General features: G+C 43.2%; 1 protein-coding gene across 5 annotated transcripts in view; it reads left to right on the top strand.

The window, feature by feature from the left end:
• The window catches only part of LOC128411720 (cohesin subunit SA-2-like), a 57,445-nt gene that overhangs the window by 21,137 nt on the left and 11,079 nt on the right, over window positions 1-25,229 (top strand). For 2 of the 5 annotated variants that reach the window (XM_053384075.1, XM_053384077.1), the window contains 10 exons: window positions 8,105-8,212; window positions 12,672-12,786; window positions 13,759-13,876; window positions 14,488-14,591; window positions 15,572-15,664; window positions 15,755-15,844; window positions 17,700-17,903; window positions 20,624-20,700; window positions 23,195-23,282; window positions 23,624-23,704. In XM_053384075.1, the coding sequence (XP_053240050.1) occupies window positions 8,105-8,212; window positions 12,672-12,786; window positions 13,759-13,876; window positions 14,488-14,591; window positions 15,572-15,664; window positions 15,755-15,844; window positions 17,700-17,903; window positions 20,624-20,700; window positions 23,195-23,282; window positions 23,624-23,704 (1,078 nt within the window). The remainder of the gene's footprint in view (window positions 1-8,104; window positions 8,213-12,671; window positions 12,787-13,758; window positions 13,877-14,487; window positions 14,592-15,571; window positions 15,665-15,754; window positions 15,845-17,699; window positions 17,904-20,623; window positions 20,701-23,194; window positions 23,283-23,623; window positions 23,705-25,229) is intronic. The other 3 variants (XM_053384079.1, XM_053384074.1, XM_053384076.1) reach the window with 2 other exon arrangements.

The following is a 25,229-nucleotide window of genomic DNA, read 5'->3' as shown; positions in this document are numbered from 1 at the left end:
TGCTGCTGCTCTTCATCCTATTCACAGATGCTGAGGCTGGCTGTTGCTTCTGGGCAGCTTCCTCTTCCTCTCTGTGCCCAGGCTGACTCTTAATGATAACCCATGTCAGTGCTAGTAGCAGCAGCAGAGGCCTAGGCCAACCAGTGAGGAGGAAAGCAGGCAGTGGCCAGAAGATCTGAGGCCCTGAGTCTGGCAGGTGGAGGAGCTAGAGGTCTGTCACAGCCTATTCAAACTTGTCCCTCCGTGGTGATAGGGTGTGCATGAAGGAGCCTGTGCCTCTCTTCACATTGTAGTTTACAGCACCACCTTTTTGCAGTTGTGCAAACTACAGCGTGACGATGGCTGAGTGCAAATACTAGAGAGAGAAATCCCTCATATTGTGCCACATCTGCAACTGTGCATAGATGAATGTGAGTGCCAAATTTCTCAAATTTATTATGAATCTGAATATAGCATATTGCAAAGATTAACACATTCTATAGCATTATGGATTGTTTTTATATTTATGCAAATAATGTGACTTCACTTTTGGATTTATCTAACATAAACCTGTTAGGAGCATTTCTTCTTCTTTTGAGTATGGCTACTGCTTACGCCAGTGTTCCCAAACAGGCTAGCTAATGAGTTTCCTTCTGGATAATTTTTTGACTGCAGTTCCCATCATCCCTGATGGAATGCTGGCTGGGCTGATGGGAGCTGGAATCAAACAACTTAGGGAGGGAATTAAGTTGGATACCTCTGCTCTAAAATGACACCCGCAAGCAATGAGATGGCGGCTCACCCCATCCACACACGATTGTGCGGATACAGTCGTACCTCGGATCTCAACACCTTGGCTCCCGAACAAATTGGCTCCTGGACGATTGAAAGCCGTAAGTGAGTGTTCCAGTTTTGGAACCATTTTCGGAAGCCGAACATCCGGTGCAGCTTCCAGTTGGCTGCAGGAGCCACAGTTTAGTTTTGGAAGTCGAATGGACTTCCGGAACGAATTCTGTTTGACTTCCAAGGTACGACTGTATATTCATCCAGGCAGTGTTCTGTGATATTTCAGACAAGGTTACCAGTTTGTGAAAAAAGGAGTAGGGGCTCAAATATACACTTTGCCACTTTCGGTGGGTGACCTCTTTGGGATATGGTTAGTTCACCGCAAGTAATAGTGGAATATCGTCAAATTGTTTCACTAATAAATTATGCCTTGCAGTTTGTCAGATCTAAGCCTTAGTTTGTCTGGCACTGCTGGGGTTATTTCATTAGTGTATATATTACAGCAGTGAATAGATGCTAACCGGTTTGGTTACCTATTCAGTGTTCACATTGGTTTTGTGCTACAATTTCCCTTTTTCAATTCTGGGGGAGCCATTGTTCAAGCAGCTCCCACAGCAGACAGATGATCCCTGTGGACATCGCCATAGTGTCATCTCTGTGTGGTGTTTGCTTTTTCCTGGTGCATTGATAGTAGAACAAAGTACAGTGCAGTTGTCTCTGTGCTCATTCTGTTCCTGTGCTAAGAGGGGTCATGTGCCTTTGTTATGATACAATGATGATTTTTAAACCATTTAAATGTTACTCTTGTTCTACAGCTGAACTGACAAGCATTGCATTGGCACTGCAGCTGTTCAGCATTTCTGATTTTGCTGTTGTCGCTGCACAGTGCAAACTATAGTCCAAGTGTTTAAAGAACAACACGTGTTATTAGGAAAGCAGAACTCAATTATTGGACTGCCTACTCATACGTCAGGCCTATTCAGTTCAAGGAGACTTACTCCCAGGTAAGCATGCATAGGATTGCAGCCTGAAACCTAAGCCTGCCAACACCAAAGAGTTTTTGTCTGAAGAATTCAAGCGCATCCTAACACATATTTCTGTATCTGTGAAATGTGAGTGCAGTTCTCCTTTTCCTATTTAAAATCCTAGTAGAGTCGAGAGACTGCCTTGTTGTTGCCTTTCTTTCTTCTTCCATCTGTTGCTGAGCTGGTTCTCCAAAGTCACATATAGCCCTGTGGATTTGGTCTAATTACTGAGAAGGTGTGTTCAGGGAAGACAGAGATGACGCTAAATAGTGTGCGGAAAGGTTTCAAAAGCATATTTCTCTTTTTGGCAAGCTCAGCGTTGACCATCTTAAAACCATCTTACGTTGAAATTCTTTGCAGCAAGCCTAGCAATTTGCATCAAACTTTTTTTAAAAAAAGCCTTCCACTTCCATTACAGTGGTACCTTGGAAGCTGAACGGAATCTGTTCTGGAAGTCCATTCGGCTTCCAAAACGTTCAGAAACCAAGGTGTGGCTTCCGATTGGAAGCCGCAGAAGCCCTGCCGGACATTCGGGTTCCGAAAGAACGTTCGCAAACTGGGACACTCACTTCTGGGTTTGCGGCGTTCAGGATCCAAAACGTTCGACTCGCAAGTCGTTCGTTAACCAAGGCTACGACTGTATTGAATTCTGAACTGAACAAATGCTTTTTATGCTTTTGCGCCAGAAGAGAGGCTCTAATTCCAGGTGACACGATTTATTATAATCCCGGGTGTTCATGACATTCCCATTGTGGAGCAAGGATTTGAATACAAATGCTCAGCTGTCTTGGCATTGTAGACTAGTTAAACCCGGGGCGACTTAGTCATAGGCATGCTCTGGGTCATTTTGCTAATTCATAGGTTTACATTTCTACAGATCTGTCCTCCTGGTTGTCTTTGCTACAGATCTGACACCTCTAGGCAGGATCCAGCAGGACCCCCAAAAGTTCTTCAGCCTTGCTCGTGTTTATCAACCTCTTTACACTGCTGCAGCTATGTGTATGCGTGTGTGTTGAGAGTGTGTTAAAAATCACCCATGAATTTTATCGCCCTGCATTTAGCTCAGATTTTCAGAGGCAACAGCTGGCATGAAACAGGGATATAACAGTCCTTCATGAAGATGAGGGATGAGATATTACCTTCTTAGCATGCAGAGTTCACTAGAATAATTTCGTTGTACTTTATTAACTTCCGAGCACTGGAAATACTGGGCTAAAGTTCGGCGAGTTCGGAAAACAACATTGAAAACAAGTCCCACTTTAGTGATTAGGCAATTGGAAGAGATGACTGAAGGGGAAATACTAGAAGGGAATGTTGGTGTGTGAGCATAGATCTACAAATAGCGAAAGGGTTTAACACTAGAGGAGAAAGGAATTTTGGCTGGTAAAAAGCAGGGAGATCTAGCCAGCAGGAAATATAGGGAAGGAGTGTGGAAATCTGCCTTGTCAGTATTGTCCAGAAATACATCACACTTTTAAAACATTCTTTAGTGTTGTCCTGACAAGGCAGTCTTTGAAGTAGGAAAATGACTGTACTGTGGAGCTAATCGTGGTAGGTTTTATAAAAGTCACATGTTACCTTGATCTGCAGGTACTGAGCCTATATTTTTGCTTTCCTTCCCACGACTGGAACTCCTTTAAATTCTAAGAAAATTACAGTATAATTTAGATTGTTCCTTTCTTCTATGTGTTGTTTAAAGCCCAACATGGTCACTGGCGGCTTAGATGGCATCGGTGGTGAGGAGATTCTTTTTCCAGTTCCAGCAGGTTTGCCAGCTCTGACCCCTTTTTGACAGAGATGACCCACTGGACAGAGAAAAATAAAACCACTATTTTCATTTGCAGTTCCACTTTACAAGAAAGTGTCTCTATTGACAGCTTGGAAATGAACTATGCCTATTTAAAAATCAGCTACTTGCTTGTGGTTATATGTGATGGGAGAAATTCTGTGAGAGTCCAAATACTCCCTCAGTTTTACGATGAAAAAAATAATCACATACCCAACCTCAGTTGGCGCAAAGCCTCCTCTGATCTTACAGTACTTATAATATGGCATCACCCTGCCACTTAAGCCACACTTTTCTTCCAAGATCTGTCTTTTGCACCCTTCCCTTCACTCGTCTCCTGTTCTTCTTGTCTCTCACCAGCTTTCTTTGTTCTTTTGAATTTATACTTTCAATTGAGGTACTTTAACATTGTCATCATGGGTGAAGCACTGTGGATGTGCCCTTCACTATTATTTTTTTAACCAGATACAAGCTGAAGACCATTCTAGGTTTCCGTACTCCTATGCTGCCATCTTGCCAAGGTCACCTCCATAAATGGTATCCTTTTGAGATTTTTGTTGGTGAGGGTGGAAATGCCCAGAGGAAACTAAGCTTCCGTTGCTTCCCTAGAGAGCCCTACCCTCAGTTCTCTGCTACGTGTTCTGTTTGTGCTCAGTCACAGTGAAATATGGAGGAAAATGATATAACGCGGATTTGGTATGCGAAGGCAAGACTTATTTTTAGACAGCTAAATACCGGAAGGCCCTTCTGGCTTAACCTTTATCTGGCACTTGGCATTCCGTATATTTGCAGCAGAAGCATTGCTCTCAATGAAGTATTCCTTGAATGTGTAATTTCTGGTTCATGGCCTGCAAAACAGAGCCACTCTTTCTGAGGTAAAATAAGACACCACTGGGTATCAACCTTTACAAGGAGCAGACTCCATTAACTGGTATTTATTTATTTATTTTGAAAAACAAAACCCACTATTTACTTTGTAATTATGTTGGTATCTCCAGTAAACAACGGCCAAATTAGTTGAGGAGGAGGAGAGAGAATTGATGCTTCCCCTCTGCCTTTTAAAAATTAAGAATATTAGTCCGAATTGACAAACCATTAATGCAGAAGTTATACCCCACCTGCAGTGTCTATCTGCTCCAAAGCCAGCAAGGATTCTCATCTCATCTGTTGTAAACAGCTTTAAAGGTTTACTTCATGGGTGCTTCTGTAATGTTACATAGCAAAGCATAGGTTTTCTTTCCTAGTAAATACCTTGGCATACTTTCCAACAATATTGCATGCAGCTTCATATATCTGATTCTTGTCCAGTGCAGAACTACACATACATAGGGAAATGAAATTTCATAGGCATTGTCTGATTGTTTTCTAGGTTTCTGAAAAGCTTGTTGTTGTTTTTTATTCTGTGATGCCCAGTATGCATTATCATGGTGAAGCTGCATCTACTGTGCTTGAAATCATTTGTGTAAGAAACTTTTATTTTTTAAAAAGCACAAGAAACAAAAATAAAATAACAAGCAGCTCTCTGCAAATGATGGACAGTAGGATAATGATCAGCTTGCAGTTTTTCTGAGTCTGCCTTGACTCCTCAGATCCCTTTGTGCTTCCAACCCTCCACTCTTGCCTTGTTTACAGTGAGAGCAGACACTTAGCCAAAGTGTGGTTTTCTGGAGCTTTTGCTTTGCAACTTTGTCCCACTAACAGAAACTTGAGGTCCAGTCAACTAGTGGGATGCTTGTTCTGCCAGCTAATTAGCTGCTAGGGGACAGGACAAGATAGGGGCAAGGTTTGACTTTGATAGATGGTCATTTGCTAAGGAGCTGTGCTGCCTTAACATGCAAGTCGTACAACATTGTTCACAGGGCAGCAGAGGCATTGTTTGAAAAACTTTCTTTGTGTTGGGACTTGTATGAACTTTTCAATTTAGCAATTTTACATAGGGTTGTGATGTTTCAGAAGTGGGTGTTAAAAACTCCTTAAAAAACCAATGTAATGAAATCTCTCACTGGAACTGCATTGTTGACCTGAAGGTTTGAGGGGGGGGACCAAGTACCCCTCCTTGTTTTAGAGATAGCCTTAAGTGGTATGAATGTGGTGGATTTGTTTTCTCTGTGAGCTAGCTAGTTAGTCTTCAAGCATGTGAAGCTGTCTTATCCAGAGCTAGGCCATTGACCCATCTCCCTGTTGTATATTCTGACTAGCAGTTACTTCTCATGGTTCAAGAGCAGCATAGGTTTCCCCAGCCCTGCCTTGAGAGGTGATTTAATAGCCCATGACAGGGGTTAAACCTGGAACCTTTTATATGAAAAATAGTAGTTTTAATTGATTTTTGTATCATGTATTATGCTTTGCTGTTGCATTTTATTTTGCTGCAAATCCCCCTGTGACTGTTGTGGTGAAGGGTAGTATGAAAGTAGAGAAGCACATAAACAATAAAGGCTAAACTATGACCCCTTTCCAACCACTCTCTTATCTTCAAAATGCTTGGAAATAAATTTTATTATTGCTTGAAGTACTTAGCCATGTTCTGGTACAGTGGTACCTTGGGTTACATACGCTTCAGGTTACAGACTCCGCTAACCCAGAAATAGTACCTCGGGTTAAGAACTTTGATTCGGGATGAGAACAAAAATCAGGCAGCGGTGGTGTGGCGGCAGCAGGTGGCCCCATTAGCTAAACTGGTGCTTCAGGTTAAGAACAGTTTCAGGTTAAGAACGGACCTCGGGAACGAATTACGTATTTGCCTGTTCATGCAAAGGGTTAAACTTGGGGTGGGGCAGGGGTGCAATGCCAGCCCCACTCCCAGCGAGAAGCATCATGGTTGCAGTGGTTGGAATGTTGGACTAGGACCTGGCAGGCAGGCCAGGGTTGATATCCCCACTCAGCCCTGAAGCTCACTGGGTCATCCTGGGCCAGTCACTGCCTCTCAGCCTAACCTACCTCACAGGGTGGTTGTGGGAATTAAATGAGGAGGGGGAGAACTGTGTGTGCCACCTTGATCTCCTTGGAGAAAAAGGTGGGGTACAAACACAGCGAATAATAATAATAATGTCCCTCACAGGCTGGCTGCTCTCGAGATCTTTCTCCGATTAGCAGAAAGGTCTTCAAGAGAGTCTTTAAGTTCGTTGCAAACTTTGCTGTGAGCAGGAGCCCTGGCATATTGGGATTTCCAGTCGGTGGGAGAGTTAATTGTGCCAAGATCTCAAGAGCAGCTGATGTGCCTTGGGGATATTGGCTTGCAAACTCCAGCCCCACTTAATCTTTCACATGTGCGACTGAATGTCAGAACACTGCTTCTGTTGACATCTTTGCCTAATGTTCACCTCATGCTCTAAATATGTAACCAAATTACCTTATTCATTCTTTTCCATGATTGTTTGTAAATTCCTGGAGAGCCTCGCATGGTACACTGGCATAAATGTTTCTGCCGTCAAAATATACCGTATTTTTCGCTCTGTAACACGCACCCGACCATAACACGCACATAGTTTTTAGAGGAGGAAAACAAGAAAAAAAATATTCTAAACGAAACAGTGGATGTATGATTTTTGTGGTTCATGCTGTGGCCACAGACATGTGATCTGATGGTGAGTTTGGGGTAGCCCAATGCAAAAATCCTGAGGATCCATGTGGATCCATGCTTTGTAACCACGTTTTTGCACCACTGCGGCCCCAAGCAACAGTGGGTGCGTGATTTTTTTGGTGCAAGCTGTAGCCATGGACATGCTATGTGATCTGATGGTGAATTTGGGGTGACCCAGTGCAAAGATCCTGAGGATCCATGTGGATCCGTGCTTTGTAACCACGTTTTAAGTGGGGAGGGAAGGAAAAGCACTCAAGGGACACGCGTGGGGTGGGTGGAGAAGGATACTGTTAATAATGCAGAAGAGGGGTATAAGAGGAGAAGGCTCTTCTCCTATCCCGCTTTGCTCCTTTAAAGCAAGCAGGCTCTCTGTCCCTCTCTCCTCCCCACTCAGCGGCTCTTCTCCCGCTTTGCTGTTTCAAAGCGAGCCATGGAGGAGGGAAGGAAGGGGAACCATGGATCCTCTGCTCACGACTGCAGCAGATCCCCCCGTCATCCGTAGGCATTCGCTCCATAACACGCACAGACATTTCCCCTTACTTTCTAGGAGGAAAAAAGTGAGTGTTATGGTGCAAAAAATACGGTAATTTAATGCCATATGTTATGGAAGGCTTATAGGACACAGTGCTTAGAAGGCTTGGAACAGAACTTTACAGTCTCTCGCCGGCTGCAACAGAACGGACAGAAGAAGTTTCATGACTCCATGTGGATATAGCTAAGTCCAAAGCTGTCTAGTGACTAAACACTATCCGCCCCAAGAAAGTAATGTACAATTAAGCCCCAACCCAAAGTATTTACAGGCTTAGGCTGCTATCCTATGCACGCTTACCAAGGAGCAAGCCCCATTCGCCGAGGAAGACTTCTGAGTAAATGTATAGGGTTATGCTGTTAACGTGTGTAACAATGCCCTTTTTGACAAAACATAGTTAATACCATGTCTTTGTACAGGAACTATGAAGATGCGTTGTCATCTGAAGACTGTGAAACCTTATACCAGTTTGTTTATGCCACCCACCGACCACTGGCTGTAGCAGCTGGGGAGTTTCTTTATAACAGGTACCTCAGTGTGACTATTTTTATTTGGCACTTGGTTGGCTCCATAATAGCAGAGCCTGCCCTTGCATGTGCTGTAAGCATCGTAATTCAACACACCACACACACACACACACACACACACACACACACTTCTCTTTTGAGTGATCGTGGTCTAGGCTGATTCTTGTTACATTTCCATTTGGTCCGATCTCCACCGGTGTAAAATAAGCATGCAAACGTAGTAACCAAAGAACTGCATTAGTAGAAATGTTGATCCTTAAGCATGTGATGGGATGCCCAAATATACACTCACTCAGACAACCAGTCCTAGGTTATTTTTATGCGTACTTTTGTGTGTGTGTGTGTGTGTGTGTACATGGTTAGGGCTAGGGCAGCTATACTCTCTGCTAAAAAAGATAAATTGGTGAAAATCAGTTTTGTTTCACCAGGCCTTAACTTCAGCTGCTTTTGTCTGTTGATTTGTCTTGCCAATGCTTGCATTTCTTAGTTAGTTCTTCTTTTCTTTTTTCTTCGTAAAATTTTCCTTAGTTCTTTCTGTGCCTCCAGATGGGAAGTTCTTTGGTCTTTCATAGATTTAATTACTTTCCTTTGGATGCCGTCAGAGAGTATAGAACCCATGTGAATTTTCATCCACACTGAGTTCTTCTGTGAATATTTCCCATCTATATCTTGTTTGTTTTGTGTTAGATGTCCACTGGAAGTAATCCAGAATTATCTGCCTGCCTGTGTGATTATCATACAATTTGGAGCATAATGCCATTTCCCTCAGTGTGAAAGTTGACCTTAAAGGGACCTCTTTTTAAGGTGTCCCCTCCCTCCCTCCCTTGCCAGAGATGCTTCCTGTGGGTGTAATAGTGAGGAGACATTGTTAGGGTTCACTGAGGAGCGTTTTAGGCCGAATGCCTGGGTCTGGCTCTTTAATGATATTTTGCAATTATAATTTATATACACAGACTGATGTGCAGGCTTGCTACAAAATGTTGCCTGGCTTTATTTATTTCATTACATTTGGATCCCACCTTTTATCCAGGGAGCTTAAGGTGGCATACATGGTTCTCTCCCTCTCCCTATTTCATCCTCACAACACCCCTGTGAGGTAAGTTAGGCTGAGAGACAGTGACTGGCCCAAGGTCACCCAGGGAGCTTCATGGCAGCGTTAGAAACTGAGATATGAAAGCTAGGAGCTAAATGGCACCTTAAACCTAGGTTATGGGCACAACAATGGAATGTCTAGGTGCACTTTTTTTAATAAAAGAATACAAAGCTGAAAATGAATGAACTGCAGCTAAAATATTATGTTCATTTTTCACATGGTCTAGTCCTTCCCCTGCCCACCCCCCTAATATTCTTAAGAGGGTCTCTTCTCCAGTCTTCAGAGAGTAGCTGGAAGTAGGGAGGCAGAAAAAAGTTCTTCCTTTTCTTCCACTCTGCAGTTTTAATCTGAAATCTTGGGCACAGTACTGCGCCCAGAGCTCAAGAACTGCTCACGCTAATTAAATTCCCTGTTGCAAAATGCGCATAGAACAGTGGGAGTTTCGAACACTGCATCATGGGTTAAGTAGGGTTCAGAATCTGGGTCTCCCAAGACTTAGTTCAACACTCTGACCACTTTCCTGTGGCTCTTAGGAAATTGCCTCATGCCAAGTCTGATTGGTCCCTCTAGATCACTGCTTCTCAAACTTGGGTCCCCAGCTGTTGCTGGACCACAACTCCTATCATCCTTGACCGCTGCTCCTGCTAGCTGGGGATGATGGGAGTTGTAGTCTCAAGAACAGCTGGAGACCCAAGCTTGAGAAACACTGGTCTAGATCATTGTGGTCTGCAATGACTAGCAGCGGCTTTCCACGGTGTCAAAGGGGGCCCCCGAACCCCACCTGGAGATGCTGGTGAGAGAACCTGGAGCCTTCCCCATGCTAGCCAGATGCTGTACCATTGAGCTGTGGCCCTTCTCCAAACATTTAGTCCTTCACAGCCCCAGATCTCTGCCTTCCCTTCCCTTACATGCCAACCCTTTTCATTTCCTCCTATTGGTTGTCCCATTTTGTATCTCTCCTTCCTCTCTGCTCCGTCAGTTGTCTTGCCAACTCTGTTCCTGACCTGTTTTCACTGATTTTCTTGCTTGTCTCCGTCCCACCCTCACTATTTCTTGTTTTCCTTTTTGTCCTTTGTTTTCTTCTCCTGCCTTCCTTCCTCGTTTGCTTGCTCAATTCTCTTTCCCACCTACCCAATGACTGCTTTTCTTTGCCCCGTTCTTCCTTGGCTTCCTTTCTCAGCTTTGTTCCGGCCCCCATCCATCCTGCACCACTTGTTTCCCTCTTTCCTCCCTCTCCAGTTTACCCCTGCAAGGGCTTTTTTCCTTCTCCCAGCATGCTCATCCAGGAGCCTTTGCAGTGGCTTTTGGAAATTGGATCTGGTGGTTCCCTTCCACCACATTGCAAGGGCTTTCTCAAGTCCCACATTACAGTGCTGCATGAGAAAAGTTTTTTTAAAAAGCTGTCCAAAGATGATGTTCTGCTTGTGGGACGTCTTGAAAAAGCACGAGAGCGGCTATAGAAGCAATCTCCTGCAGTGCTTCTCAAAGTCTTACACAAGTGTTTGCAGATCTGTCTGAGGGGCTACTTTTCCTGCAGCTCGTGGTTCTTTAGGATCCTACCCATTATCTCCAAAAGTCTCACAAAACTTCAGTAAAGCAAGTCAGGTTTGCTGAGAGAACAGGGGCGGGGCTTCCCTAAGGCTGATTACCGTATTTTTCGCTCCATAAGACGCACCTTACCATAAGACACACCTAGTTTTTAGAGGGGGAAAGGGGGAAAGCCCCCTTTTTTGAGGCTCAGCTCACAGTTGTTGAGCTTACTTTGCAAAGGGAAAAAATCCTGTTTTTATAGGGTTCAACTCACAGCTCTGCAGCTTCTTTAGGAAAGGAAAGGGAGCCGTTTCTACAGTTTCCAGACAGATAATCTAATCAGCCAGTCACATATCGCAACAAACAGCCTCCATTGCAGAACATTCAACAATGGAGGCCTGGTCAAGGGGCCGGGACCGGAATGGCAGCCAGAGATCGACCACACATTCGCTCCATAAGATGCACAGACACCTCCCCTTACTTTTTAGGAGGAAAAAAGTGTGTCTTGTGGAGCAAAAAATACGGTATTTTAAGTGATTTCAGTGGTGTGTGTTTATATTGTTGTGATTCTGGGACCTTTGTGATGAAGGGCAGGTAAGAAATCCAGTGAATAATAGTACCATTTAGTAAGTTCACAGCTGCAGTAAGATTTGAACAAAGGTTTTCCCCGCTCCTCCTGCTTACACTTTTTGCCTTTGACTTTTGCCAAATATTATATAGGGGTGTTCTCTCTCTCTCTCTCTCTCTCTCTCTCTCTCCCCTTCTGTTTTTCTGTTTTCTCTGCTTGTTGATTTCTATCCAGTGAGCCAATTTCTTGCCAAGCAGCATCTGCTTGTGATTGTTGTGAATGGTTTATCTTTTCTGATTAATCACAAAGGGTCTCTTCTTGCACAATGCAGCTGCATAGTTTAAAAAAACAAAACAAAACCCAAAAAAACCCAAAAACAAACAAACCCAAAACTAAAACTTGAATAATTTAGTGAGACAGTAGATTAAAACAAGTTCCAGTTTTTCAGTCAAGTTAAAATCTCACTCTCCCAAGAGTAACTTTGTAAATGGGCCTTGGTAACAATATGTGGATTAGGGGAAATGAACTAGAATGATAAAAGGGAAGCAGTATAACCCCCATTGGTATTGGGATGATTTTTTATTACTTACCACTGTGACATGCTGATGAAAATAATTTATTATAGTCAAGGTTTTTCCCCCCGTTTTTAATCAATCATGCTTTTTGTTTAATTTTCCATAAGCCGATAGGTTGAAAAAATGCATAAAAAATCAAAATTAAAATAATGGGAAGAGAAGTAAAATAACAGCCAACAACTACCCTGATGCAGAAACAATACGCTCTTGCCATAAATTAAAAGTCTTTCAGTTTTGTTCTTTTCTGGATTTTAGCAGGAGGAACAACACCTGCTCATGCAGTGGGTCTTCTCCTGCCTCCCCCCCTGGGGGCACGGGGCAGGAGAAGGACAGCAAGTTCTGTTGCATTAGTGGAAGTTGTTCCACAAGCCCAGTTACATTGTTGGATACAACCCCTTGTCTTCAACCCTTTTTGCCCTTTCGCTCAAACCAGAAAGAGCTGGAGTTCTGATCATTAGCCACATGACTCCTAACAGCTTCAAAAAATTAATGTGTTGGATCAGCGTATGTTTATTAATGTTGAAATTATCATAATGGGAGTAAGTTCCATTGAACTCTATATGGGAGTTACATCTGAGTAGACATTTCTAGGATTGTGCTGCTAGAATATATAATATACCTGGCAAGGCATTGCCATTTTGAAAACAGATTCCTAACTGTCCTAATATAATTGTCCACTTTTTCTGTTGGCAGTTTAATTGTCCAGGAAATTGAAATTGAAGCATTCTCCAAAAGTAATGCAAAGTGGGAGCCCAATTCTAGTCAGCTGAGAGCACTAATAGATTTCTTCCTGGAAAGTGAGGTAAAGGTAATGCATACTGTGTTGGATGAACAGATGAGTTTCTAATATTCACAGAGGTGCCTCACAGATCAGGACCAATTAATGAAGTTGAGTTAATGTAAGGGTTTGAGGGAGGGAAGAAAAGAATTGTGATAATAACAAGAAATGATTTGATGATAAAAGTGTACTGGAAGGTAAAGTTTCAAAATGTGATTGATATTTTCAAGTATTGTAGACTGGAAGATTTGGACAAGAAGCCACATGAAGAATATATTTAAGAAGGGTGCCTGAAGGTGCAGAAGGGAAGAGCTTGGTTATGTTCTTAGAAAAATAGTTAGCTATTTTATTGGAATGGGTAGAAGGCTGGGTGCATTTTCTGACTGGAAGCTAAGGTGCCAAGGCAATTCATATTTTGCCACCAGGTTTTAAGTTTGGCAGAAGGTGGAAGTACAAATTAATCGATAGAAGGTCAAAATCTTATCTGAGATCTCTCATTCTGAGAAACCATAAGAATTCTAATACTTTAACCTGTTTTGCTGCATGATATAAATTGTTTGCTTTTCATAAATAATCATAATAAATTATTACCATGCATTATTCATTGAGTTAAGGTTGTTTGTTGAATTTAGGTGCCATACATGGCCTTAATTTGAGCTGCTTGTTACTGATAGTTCATGTCATATATATTGGCAAAATTTTAACATGATAGGCTGCAATCAAAAGAAGCAATATTCACACGTGGGAAAGAACTGTGCTTGAAGAGATAGCGGCTTGTCTCTTCCACTGCTGAAGAGATAAGCCACTGTTCACTTTAAAAAGCAGCCTGGCTGTTTGACAGTGGAGATCTGCTGCAGGAATAACATAAAACAAGGCTCCAGCATGTGTTGTACATGCCTCTGCTCCACCTCTTCCCAAACAAGTATTAGATCATAGTGGGAAGTCATGTTCAGTGAACCATTTTTGAAGGTCTGAATTGTTGTTGTTGTTATTTATTTTTAGCTACATAGCCACGTCACGTATCTTGTAGACAGTCTTTGGGATTGGGCCCCAAGTTTATTGAAAGACTGGGAGTACATGACTGCTCTCTTATTGGGAAATGCCGATAGCCACGAACAAGGTAGGTGCGTCAGGAGAACTTAGCACTTTCGACTTGTGTTGCTGCCTTCGGGTTCAGCCAGTCCAATACAAACCATTGGACTATAGAGCCAGGATGGATGAGAGGCGTCGTGTGGTTTCATTAACAGATACCCTTTTTCATCAAGCACCAGTTTAAAACCCTGTGTGGTGTTTTGGCACTGAAATGGAGTTCTATCTTCCACTCGGAGCTCTGCTTTGTGGTCCACTCAATAAAAATCCTCATTGTTCTCTTTGGAGCTTAATTGCTACTTCAGAGCAAAGCAATGCAGTAACCGGGATATGTATGGTACTCTTTCTTGGCTAATGAACTTTGATGTTCTGTTAAATTCATCTGTTTCCTTCTTGAATAATTTTATTAGAGCTTTGTCCTTCATTATGTGCTGCGTTACAGTAAGTTCCGCAGAATAATTTGAATGCCCTGCGTGGTGAAAATCTATTCAAAAACTTCCAGTGTTGCTTTTTAGCTAACTTTTTAGCTAACTTAAAACAAAATGGACCGAAGAAAGGAAAAGTTTCTGTGTTAACCATCCTAGGATTCCCACCTCTTTCTATGAGAGACCGAATGGCGTCTGTGTGTCATTTTGCTTTCAGCGCTGACTGATGCCCATGAGCGTGTCCTTATTGAAATAATCTTAGCGACCGTTCGAGAAGCTGCTGAATTTCATCCTCCTGTGGGGAGAGGAGGGACCAGGAGAGTGAGTGGCATTTTGTTATACTGCTTTGATCATCTGGCTTTTGATTCACACCACACACACACACACACACACACACACACACACACACACACCATTGATCCCAGCTGCAGGTTTCTCTGCATTGACAGAACAGAATCATGGTTGCAAGACGAGCACAAAGCCTTCAGTCTAACCAGTGCAATAGAGGGCAAGTGTATTTAGAACACCCACAGAACCTTAATGTCCAGTGCCTGCAGTTGTAAAGCAGCTCTGTTTTCATTTGCCTGCAGTTTGAGGAAAGCTGCAGTACTAAGCATGCTTGTTTTGAAGGCCATTACATCCAATAAGGAAGTGTGCTTCTCTCCTGCAGAGAGATGAGTGGGCTGTACGTGCATTTTAACACAGTATTCTTCAACCTTGGGAATTGTAGTCCAACAACATCAGGGTGTTCAAGGTTGAAGAACACAGCAGTATCTTCTGAATAAACATGACTAGGATCAGACTGGGAAAGCAAATGTTTAACTGCAGTCTATTGTAATGTGGTTTCCTGATCTTGTAAGCTGTAACCCAGTTTACCAATTATAGTGACAAACACACCGACTTGTTGATACTGCAAGGGTCAAGAGATCTGCATAGCTTGTTCGCAGAACTGAGAAGTGTTGGAACTCTTTCACAAGGTTCCTGATACGACTGGAATGCCCAGAAGTTTCTTTATCTGCACTCCACGTCCCTTGGCTCAAAACAAGGAATACTTCTTTGCACAACTAAAGAATCGGCATGGCAAAGCTGCCAACTTTTCCTTCCAGTCCATAGCCACCCCCCCTTAAAAAAACTCCATAATCCGCAATCAAAACACTGTTCAAATACTGCGCTTAATTAATTAAAATCTGAAGCTTCCATCCCCAGCATTTTGCCGTATTAAGTTTTAACCCTACAACTAGCTTAAGCATAGATCAGCAACCAGCTTATGCTATAACTGCAACAAAGGGCTTTGTCTGTAGATCCTGTCTTCCAGGGAGAAGAAGATACAAGTGGAAGATTGTACTCGAATTACTGAACACTTCATTGTGGTGCTTCCTCAGCTCTTGGCAAAGGTAACTAGCAGCTGCTCTTGTGAGTGCATATTAAATAATTCATTTGAATTTCAGCAGCTCACTCATATCCTGTTTTTCCCCCCTCTGCAGTATTCTGTAGATACAGAAAAAGTGACAAACCTCCTGCACATTCCACAGTATTTTGATTTAGAGCTGTGCAGTGCTGAACTCCTGGACAAGGTGAATTATTTGTGTGTGTGTGTGTGTGTGTGAGAGAGAGAGAGAGAGAGAGAAAGAAACTTCAAGATAGGATTTAATATTTATTTATCAAGATTTATATAGCAATTTAATTAAAAACCACCCAAGCAGTTTGCATAAAATTGCACAAGACAGCTATTAAAAAAATAAACCCAGACTTTAAAAGCAGTAGACATAACAAAATGTCAAAATATAGATAAAACCCACAAATGTCTGTAATAAAACTGTGGGCCTTTGTTTAGGCTTGATTTCTTGCAAATGTGGCGCTCCTGCCGAGTAAGACTACAGTCTGCGGAACTGTAATTCATTTTAACTGATGAGTTTTTATAGCCCTTTTGATCCATGTGCGTGCTGATGCATGTGGTTGGATTGGTGCTTGTGGGGTGGAGGCAGGTGACAGCCTTTTTTTTCCATCACAGTGCTCCAGAAGTTGAGTTGAAAAAAACATAGGCCACCAAGACATAAAAGTGTCCCACATGTGGTGATATTGAGGGCAGATGCTCAGGCTGTACATATGTGGGAAATCCTGAGTTACACATGAATGGCATCTTCCTCTCAGGTCACACCTTTGCCCTTGGATTCCTTCCCACACATCTAACTTTGTGCCAGAGCTCTGAACTGGTGACATAGGAAGGTCTAGTGTGCATGTGCTCTAAGAGTGAGGCTGTGTATGCATGACATTCTGGAATCAATGGAAACTGGGTCCTTGTGTTTTTGTCCATAGTCCACACGTGAACTAGATATTTTTGTCTGTAGCCCACACGTGAACTGGCATTTTTGCCCCAATAAGATGCTTGTTGAGTACTGGTTTGATTCTGAAATTAAAGCTCACTGCAGATTGTTTCTGCATTGCCCCATAGCGTGTCTGTTTAAATACAGATGCAAACAGATGTAAGTGTGAGTGTTTACCCAGATTTCTGTTGCCATTTCCTTCTTCATTCGCCTGGGGCATGTGCAGGGAGGAAAACGCATGGATAACTTAAGCAAGGGGAAGGGTATTCAAAATGTCTATTAAGTCAGCACACCCCTTGTTAGTGGCATCTTCTAGAATCAAGCTAGACTGGAAGCAGCATGCTGAGGATGACCGCAAGTGATTCTGGATCGAGGAAAACTATGTTTTTTCGTGCTATAAACAGCTTAGTGTATATGCAGCCTGAGTAATAACATATGCCCCCCATCTCTGTGAATTAGGTCACTGTTGTTCTCCCTTTGCAGACTGGCCATGAACCATGCAAGTCAGTGTCCTGCTCAAGGCTATACGAGGAGTTCATATAATAATAATAATAATTTATTATTCATACCCCGCCCATCTGGGCAATTCCCAATAGAATATTAAAAACACGATAAAGCATCAAACATTAAAAACTTCCCTAAACAGGGCTGCCTTCAGATGTCTTCTAAAAGTCAGATAGTTGTTTATTTCCTTGACATCTGATGGGAGGGCGTTCCACAGGGCGGGTGCCACTACCGAGAAGGCCCTCTGCTTGGTTCCCTGTAACCTCAATTCATGCAGTGAGGGAACCGCCAGAAGGCCCTCGGCGCTGGACCTCAGTGTCCGGGCTGAATTATGGGGGTGGAGACGCTCCTGGGCCTTGGCCATTTAGGGCTTTAAAGGTCAGCACCAAAACTTTGAATTGTGCTTGGAAATGTACTGGGAGCCAATGTAGATCTTTCAGGACTGGTGTTATGTGGTCTCGGCGGCCGCTCCCAGTCACCAGTCTAGCTGTGTAGCCAGACTTTGAACCTAGGTCGCCTGAGTTCCAAATTGAATGCTATCTTGCGGGTTCCATGGGTTCATAGTTTAATGACATTTGCGGTACTTTTGTTTTATCCACAGCACTTGGACACATTTCTGAGCGAGATAAAAGCCGTTGTATCCAAGCACTCTTACACAGATGTCCTGAACGCTTGCGCCAGGGTATACGCCACTCTTTGCGGTGAAGACGGTTCTGGCCATAAAAAAGTGGGCTTGGCCAGAGATGAACTGGTGGATGAACTGGTGCACGATCTAAACCAGAGTTTGAACACCTTTTGGGATGAGGTGGGTGTGAAGTCTGGATATGTAGCGAGAAATGAAACCTAGGTTTCCAGAGCAAAATTTGTACAGGATTTCTTTTTGTTAATTTTGCATGCTCTCGCTCTCTCTCTCTTTCTCTTTGTGTGTGTATGTGTATACAAGTGCAAACATGGCAAGATCACATGTGATTGATTTCCCCAATCATGTTCCTAAGATATATGAAGAGGTGGTAGGGTTTATGTGATATTTGCATAGGCACGGCTGAGTAGATTTGCCAGTTCACAAGCTGGCAATGCTGCCTGCCGCTTTGGCCGTTTGGGGGGCGGGGAGGATGTCCTTTCCCTCCCTCTCCCTCCACCAGTGGAGAAATACTGAAGTCCTCTAGGCCATAGCAGGTGCTGGGAGGAAAACGGCAAAAGGTCTGGCCAAGGCACGAGCTGCATCCCCTCCTGTTGCCTTGGAACGTTTAAAGTTAATAATAGGAAGCGCTTCGAAGATTCATTATGGGAACCCTTCTTTAGCCCAATATACTCCTACACAGAAGTGATATCCTTGCCAGAAACGTATCACATGCAAAGTGGGCCAAACTTTAATGATGGTCTTTACCGTTTTTGTGTGTTTAACTGTTTAGATCCTGCCACAACAGTAATTACCACAAATATTTCTGACTATTGCTTGTTTTCTGTTTGAAGTAGTGCAAAGAATCCCTCTATTGGAATATAATGTGCCTCTCTTGACTTGAGTGCTGCATGATTTGTGAACATTTAAGTCTGTTCTTCACATCTCGGGGAACTGATATTCTACCACTAGACTATTTAAAGTCTGCATTCTTAACTAATGACTGTCTGCTATTTGACATCATTTGTCTGAGGTCCAGTGAGGAAAAAATAATTTAACTAATTGGAGATGAAACTGAGCTTTTTCCTTATTAGGGCAAGGAAGACATTTCCTCTTCCATAACTTTTTAAAGTTCAGCCTCTGCATGGCAATTGCTTTGTTAAAACATCTTGCAGCATTTTTAAACCTTAAAAGTGGCTTTTGCATTTCCATTTGTGTTGGGCTGGTTGGGGGTGGGATTTGCTACAGAAATACTTGAAAAGGTTTTCATTAGTTCTAAGAATACATGAGCAGCTGTTGGGAATATGAATAGCTTGCAGACTCGGTTCAACAACAGTTGATCAGCTGTGCCATTGCTAACAGATGTCATTCCAACATATAAGAGTTCATGCTGATAGTTTCTTTTCTTTTCTTTAAAAAAAGATGGAAGTACAGTAAATGTGTCAGGTTAAATTTGCCCACACTTTTATTTTTGGTAGAAAATAATAAGAAAACATCAATTCTGCACCAACCCACACCAGCTTATTCAGTGAGATAAGCCAGATTCTAGCCATTAACAACCTAGTTTTCTGCAGATTTGCAAGTTGGCGGCGGGGTGTGTGTGTGTGGATTACAGAGAAATATGCTTGATTTCCATTATTTAGGCTGGCCCCCTAATGTGATTCTTGCAGCGGCATTTAATCCCCCAGGTCGGGGAGGAAAAGTTCCTGCCATTCCATGGAACTTTGCACACACACACACACACACACACACACACACACACACCCCGGCAAAGACTCGGTGAGGGTGGCATCCTACAGTTTGACAGATCATCTGATGTGAGTCAGAGCAACACAGGAGCAGCCCAGCATAGGGGATCCAGTAGTAAACTTTCAGCACTCTTGCAGGAAGACTGCATGTCCCCCAGTAGGCAGTGCAGGCAATCATGCTGCCTCTCTGCCAAATAACTGCTTACAGTAGGAAGAAAACTCTATGCCGGTAGTAGCCAATATGGTGCCTTCCACTTATTGTGGGCTACAGCTCCCCTCATCCATGACCATTGGGCGTGCTAGCTGGCGATGATGGGTAACATGATAATGATGATAATAATAATAATAATTATAATAATAATAATAATAATATTTATACCCTGCCCATCTGGCCGGGTCTCCCCAGCCACTCTGGGCGGCTTCCAACACTATTAAAATACAACAACCTATTAAACATTAAAAGCTTCCCTGAACAGGGCTTCCTTCAGATGTCTTCTAAAAGTCTGGTAGTTGTTTTTCTCTTTGACATCTGGTGGGAGGGCATTCCACAGGGCGGGTGCCACTACCGAGAAGGCCCTCTGCCTGCTTCCCTGTAACTTGGCTTTTCTCAGCGAGGGAACCGCCAGAAGGCCCTCGGCGCTGGACCTCAGTGTCCAGGCAGAACGATGGGGGTGGAGACGCTCCTTCAGGTATACTGGTATTGTTGTCCATAAAAAATACCCACTCTATATTTTATTGTTGTCGTTAATAGCCCCCCACAATTTAAAATGCCATAGATTGTTTAATTAGCACAAAGGCCTAGGAGAGCAGGAATGTTTTTGCCTGGCACCAAAAGATATGTAACAAAGGTGCCAGGCAAACGTCCCTGGGGAGAACATTTCGCACATGGGGAGCCACCACAAGAAAGGCCCATTCTTGTGTTGGTGGCATACAAAGGGCCTCAGATGATGATTGCAGGGTGTGGGTTGATTCATATGGGGAGAGGCAGTCCTTGGGGTGTGCAGGTGTATGCACTGTGGGGGGAGTCTGCACGTTGTGTGTGTGTTGGGGAGGGGGCAGGAATACTGCAGGTCCCTTTTGCCCTATCCAAGCCTGCTTTTCAGAGAGAGAAGTTGCTGCTCAAATGTCACATAGTCTTTTCTCCTGTCTCCTACACAGGGAGGAGGGTTTCGTGCAGAAAAAGAAGGAATTCATCATATATGCTTGACGTTGCGAAGAATAACTGCTTTTCATCAGTGAGATGCTTGTTTATGTTGATTATTAATTCACTTTAGTGACCCTCTGTGGGCACATACAATTAGAATAATGCTGTTTATAGAATAAATGTTTGTTTACAGACCTAAAGCCAGGCAGCATAGAATCATAGAGTTGGGACCCAAGGGTCATCTAGTCCAACCCCCTGCAATACATAATACATTGTATTAAAATGTAAGATTGCTGGGTGAAATTAAGAAGTGCAGGTGTTGGGATCAGGAAAATCCCAGGGTCTGCTCTGAAGGCACATTAAGCAGCTGTCCCACTGAAGGTAAGCAAGTCTACCTGGGAGCCATCTTGGGTTCCATGGTGGAAGAAAGGTGAGATATAAATGGAAGAAAAGAAAGACTTTGCTAATATAAGCCAAGATGCTAAGAAACTCAAAGTTTCTAAAGTCTGTGGAGACTGTTTTGGGGCCCATATACAGATGAAAGTTCTGGTGTTTATGTTTCCTGGTCAATTTAGATAAAGTGAAGGCCCACTTAGAGCCATTTAAATATAAAGGCTGCCACCTTTCAAGATGTTGTGAAAGAATTAATAGTTAGTGAATATTGGCTATATTTTTAAATACTTTACAGTGGTACCTTGGTTTAAGAACAGCTTGGTTTAAGAACAGTTTAGTTTATGAACAACTTGGATTAAGAACGCTGCAAACCTGGAAGTAGGTGTTTTGGTTTGTGAACTTTGCCTTGGAATAAGAACATGTTTCGCTTCCTGTCGAGTGTGTTCCATTTGTAAATTGAGTCCCCCACTGCTATGGGAAAGCACGCCTTGGTTTAAGAACGGACTTCCGGAACAGATTTAAGTTTTTAAACCAAGGTACCACTGTAACAGGGATCTCTGGAATGTTTGATTTCTAGTTGTGCAAATAGGGCTCTGGGACTTTTTTTTTTTTAAGAGTCAGACTGAAGCCCTCCACCCTGCCTGCCACTCATGTCTGAAATGGAACTCAGTTCTGAATTCACCACATTAACGCTGTGTCACAGTGTAAATACATAGCATGATGGATGGCACTGACGTAGTGGGACAAATCTAGGGTTTTGCTGAGCATCCGTCCCTGATCTTTGTACCAGGGAGCACATGGCACATGTCCTCTTTGCATGCTAATACTTATATCATAGGCTTGCTGGTTTCAAGGGTCTAGAAACATCTATAGTGCTGTAGACAGGCATCGTCAAGCACTTCTGTTTATTCATGCAAAATTAGTATAGCTCAGTTGGTTAGAGCATGGTGCTGATATCGCCAAGGTTGCAGGTTCAATACCCCACATGGGACAGCTGGCTATTTCTGCATTGCAGGGGGTTGGACTAGATGATCCGCAGGGTCCCTTCCAACTCTACCGTCCTATGAAATTGTTGTATTTGTTAAGATTGGAGTACTATAGGCCTGGGCTAGAATGCTGTGTCCTCTCTGGGAATGGGAGTCCTGCCTCGCATAGATCTTGCCGATAAGCCAATTATTATTTCCCCTGCTGCACTCCCCGTAGGCCAAGTTTGACAAATGGGAGGGGCCTGCTGCTACAAATATAAGCAAGCTCCATTTTGTCTGAACCAGGGTCTTTTACCTGATGCCATATATAATGTCGGGTGTTGGGCAGCTGGGCATGGCTTTGCCGAAATGACCTAGCAGGCCAAATTAGGCCCCCTATTTTGGCATTGGGACGCGGATGGCACTGTGGGTTAAGCCACAGAGCCTAGGACTTGCCGATCACAAGGTCGGCAGTTTGAATCCCCGCAACGGGGTAAGCTCCTGTTTCTCAGTCCCTGCTCCTGCCAACCTAGCAGTTCAAAAGCACGTCAAAGTGCAAGTAGATAAATAGGTACCGCTCTGGCGGGAAGGTAAACGGCGTTCCCATGTGCTGCTCTGGTTCGCCAGAAGCGGCTTAGTCATGCTGGCCACATGACCTGGAAGCCCTCGGCCAATAAAGCGAGATGAGCGCCGCAACCCCAGAGTCAGCCACGACTGGACCTAATGGTCAGGGGCCCCTTTACCTTTACCTTTATTTTGGCATTACCAGTTCAGGCAATTTATGCAACACAACTCTTGCACCCCTTTTAGCACTTGTATTCTCACAGTGCTGGAATTTGGGACTCTCCTTTTGAATTGCTAACCAGGGTGGGAACAAGTAGGCTTTGAAGATGATTCTGAATCTGTAGCAATCCTACTAAAAGTCTAGTTGTAATAGGCTGCTTTCCACTTGCTTTGTTGGGCTGGATTAATTTGGGTGGGGTTTTCTTGGGTTTTTTTTTTTACAAAAAACCCCAGTTGAGTTAAATCCATGCTTCATTGTGCAGATTGCCAACCTAAGGATTTCTGAGGGTTGTTTTTTTTTTTTTTTTTTGGTTAAACGAGTTGTAATTAAAATGATGAGTAAAGAGGGTGAGGGCAGTCTTGAGTATTCTGTTGATGGGACTGTTTTGTCACAGCTGCTTGAAAGTTCTCAGAGTGATGCTGTGTTTCCTTTTGGACTTGTAGTGCTCATGATCTCACCAGGTGGAATCTCTATGGCACACTGGCTAAGCTCCTTGGTTTTGAGGTGGAACAAAATGCTTTACCTGTTCAGGTAACCGTGACCAAATTATGGACCAGAAAATATTTCGCGTCTCCAAAATAGCACACCAGTGTAAATTAAGTCCTAGTTTCAGCATCCCATGGGTTTAATGACCTCCCCCACTCCCTGGCCATTTTCCATCTTGTTAGGCTGAATTTCAGCTGATCCTTGAGTCTGAGTAGAACACATTCTTAATTCAGTGACAGAAGTGGCGTTTAGATGTGGGTGAATCACTGGATTCTTCCTTTGTGGCAGAGGAGTGGAATTTTCTGCAGTGAGGTGACTGCCCATGCTAAGCTTCTCAGTTCAGAATTTGAAATGATTAAGTCACGACTCTTGGTTTTCTTTTGCAGATCCTTTGGCCTGCTTTACAATGTGCTTATTCTGCACTGCTTTGGCAGCTCTCTTCTGCACTAGAGACCACTTCTTCCAAGGTTAGTCCCAGGGTGGGGACTTCAAGCCACTTCTCAAGGTTTCTTTGTGTCCTTTTGTGCTTCATTGGTCAATTTGGAGCTTCAGAAGAATTTGAGCTTCCAGAAGCAAAAGTGGCTCACGTTCTGATTTCCTGATTCTGGTGCAGTAGTGACACAAAAGCAAGCCACGCCATCCTTGAGCTCCCACTTCAGAGATTATTTGGCGTCCTTTGTGAGATCCATTATCCTCTTCTTCCCAGGTTGCATCAGAAGCATGTTGTTCATACATTTGCAAACCTTGCATCTGATAATAACAACTGATTGGTTGGAGAGAGAGCAAGTACTTGTGAAACAGGGGCTTCACACACTGAATTTTTTCTTCCTCAGGAAGAAAATCATTATGGTAACATGTGCTTTCCTTTGATCACATGGACACTGTGTGCAAATGTGAACTGCTTGAGTGTAAACCACTATGAGGTTTTATCAGTGCTTTCCCCCCCCTTAAAACATGTTTAGGGGTACTCTCATTTTGACTCAAGAAAAATCACCATTTTATAGTTCAAATCGGGGAAATAAATACGGTAAATGAACAAAAGTACAAAGATTCACTAAATGTTTAAGGGTATGCATCCCCGCAGAAAAAAAGCACTGGGCTTTATTACAATCAAGCAGTATATAAATAAAATCAACACTGTGGGCAGCATGTTGATGTCTTCCTAGCACATGCACATGGCCAAAAAAGTGAGTTTATATTTATATTATATACCATTAGAGAGGATAGGGGCAGCCTGCCCTGATGAGAGTTTTTGGGAAACAATTAAAGGGCACCTGGGACACCAAAACGTCTTTGGCTGCCATATTGTACCTGGTAAACAATGGTTATATATGCAAAATACACCCAGATGATCCCTGAGTGACTTCACTAATCTGTTTTTTGATAGAAAACCCAAACAAATCATGCCAGCAGCTCATTTGCTGCATGTTTGTGTGGTTTCTGTCTTGATTTCATCTGCAGTTTTTTGTGGGATGCTGTAGCCAGTTTTTTGGGGGTACTCAAGGGTATGCAGTACTGGCACCTGCTTTCCCCAGAAGAAAAGCACTGGCTGTGTCTCAGAATGAAAAAAGAAAAGAAAGGATGTCACTGTGAGATTAAAAAAAAATTCTTTATGCAAATCAGCATTTCCCACTCTGGGACACCTTGGTCCCCTGCAGCAGGGACCTGAGTGACAAGGGGAAGTGAGCTGACACAGATTGGAGCTGATTACATCTTGTCCTTATTCCACACTATCACTACGCTGTCTATATAGTGTGACAGATTGTTGCAAAACAGTGGATGGGAGGAATAAACCCTCATTAGATTCTGTGCACATCTCTGTGCTGCGCTACTGGCAAGATAGAGAGTGAAAAACTGCTGGATACAAAGGTAGAATGAGGAGGATCATGGTGTCCTGTGGATTTTATAGAGATTTCTCACAGCTCCTGTGACTCCTTTCTCCCCCCCCTTCCTCTGTGCTTCCTCTTCAAACAGAATAAGATGCGAAGAAGA

Source organism: Podarcis raffonei, chromosome 4 (genome assembly GCF_027172205.1).
Source record: "Podarcis raffonei isolate rPodRaf1 chromosome 4, rPodRaf1.pri, whole genome shotgun sequence".
Taxonomy (NCBI): Eukaryota; Metazoa; Chordata; class Lepidosauria; order Squamata; family Lacertidae; genus Podarcis; species Podarcis raffonei.
This window is presented reverse-complemented; position numbering and strand designations above follow the sequence as displayed.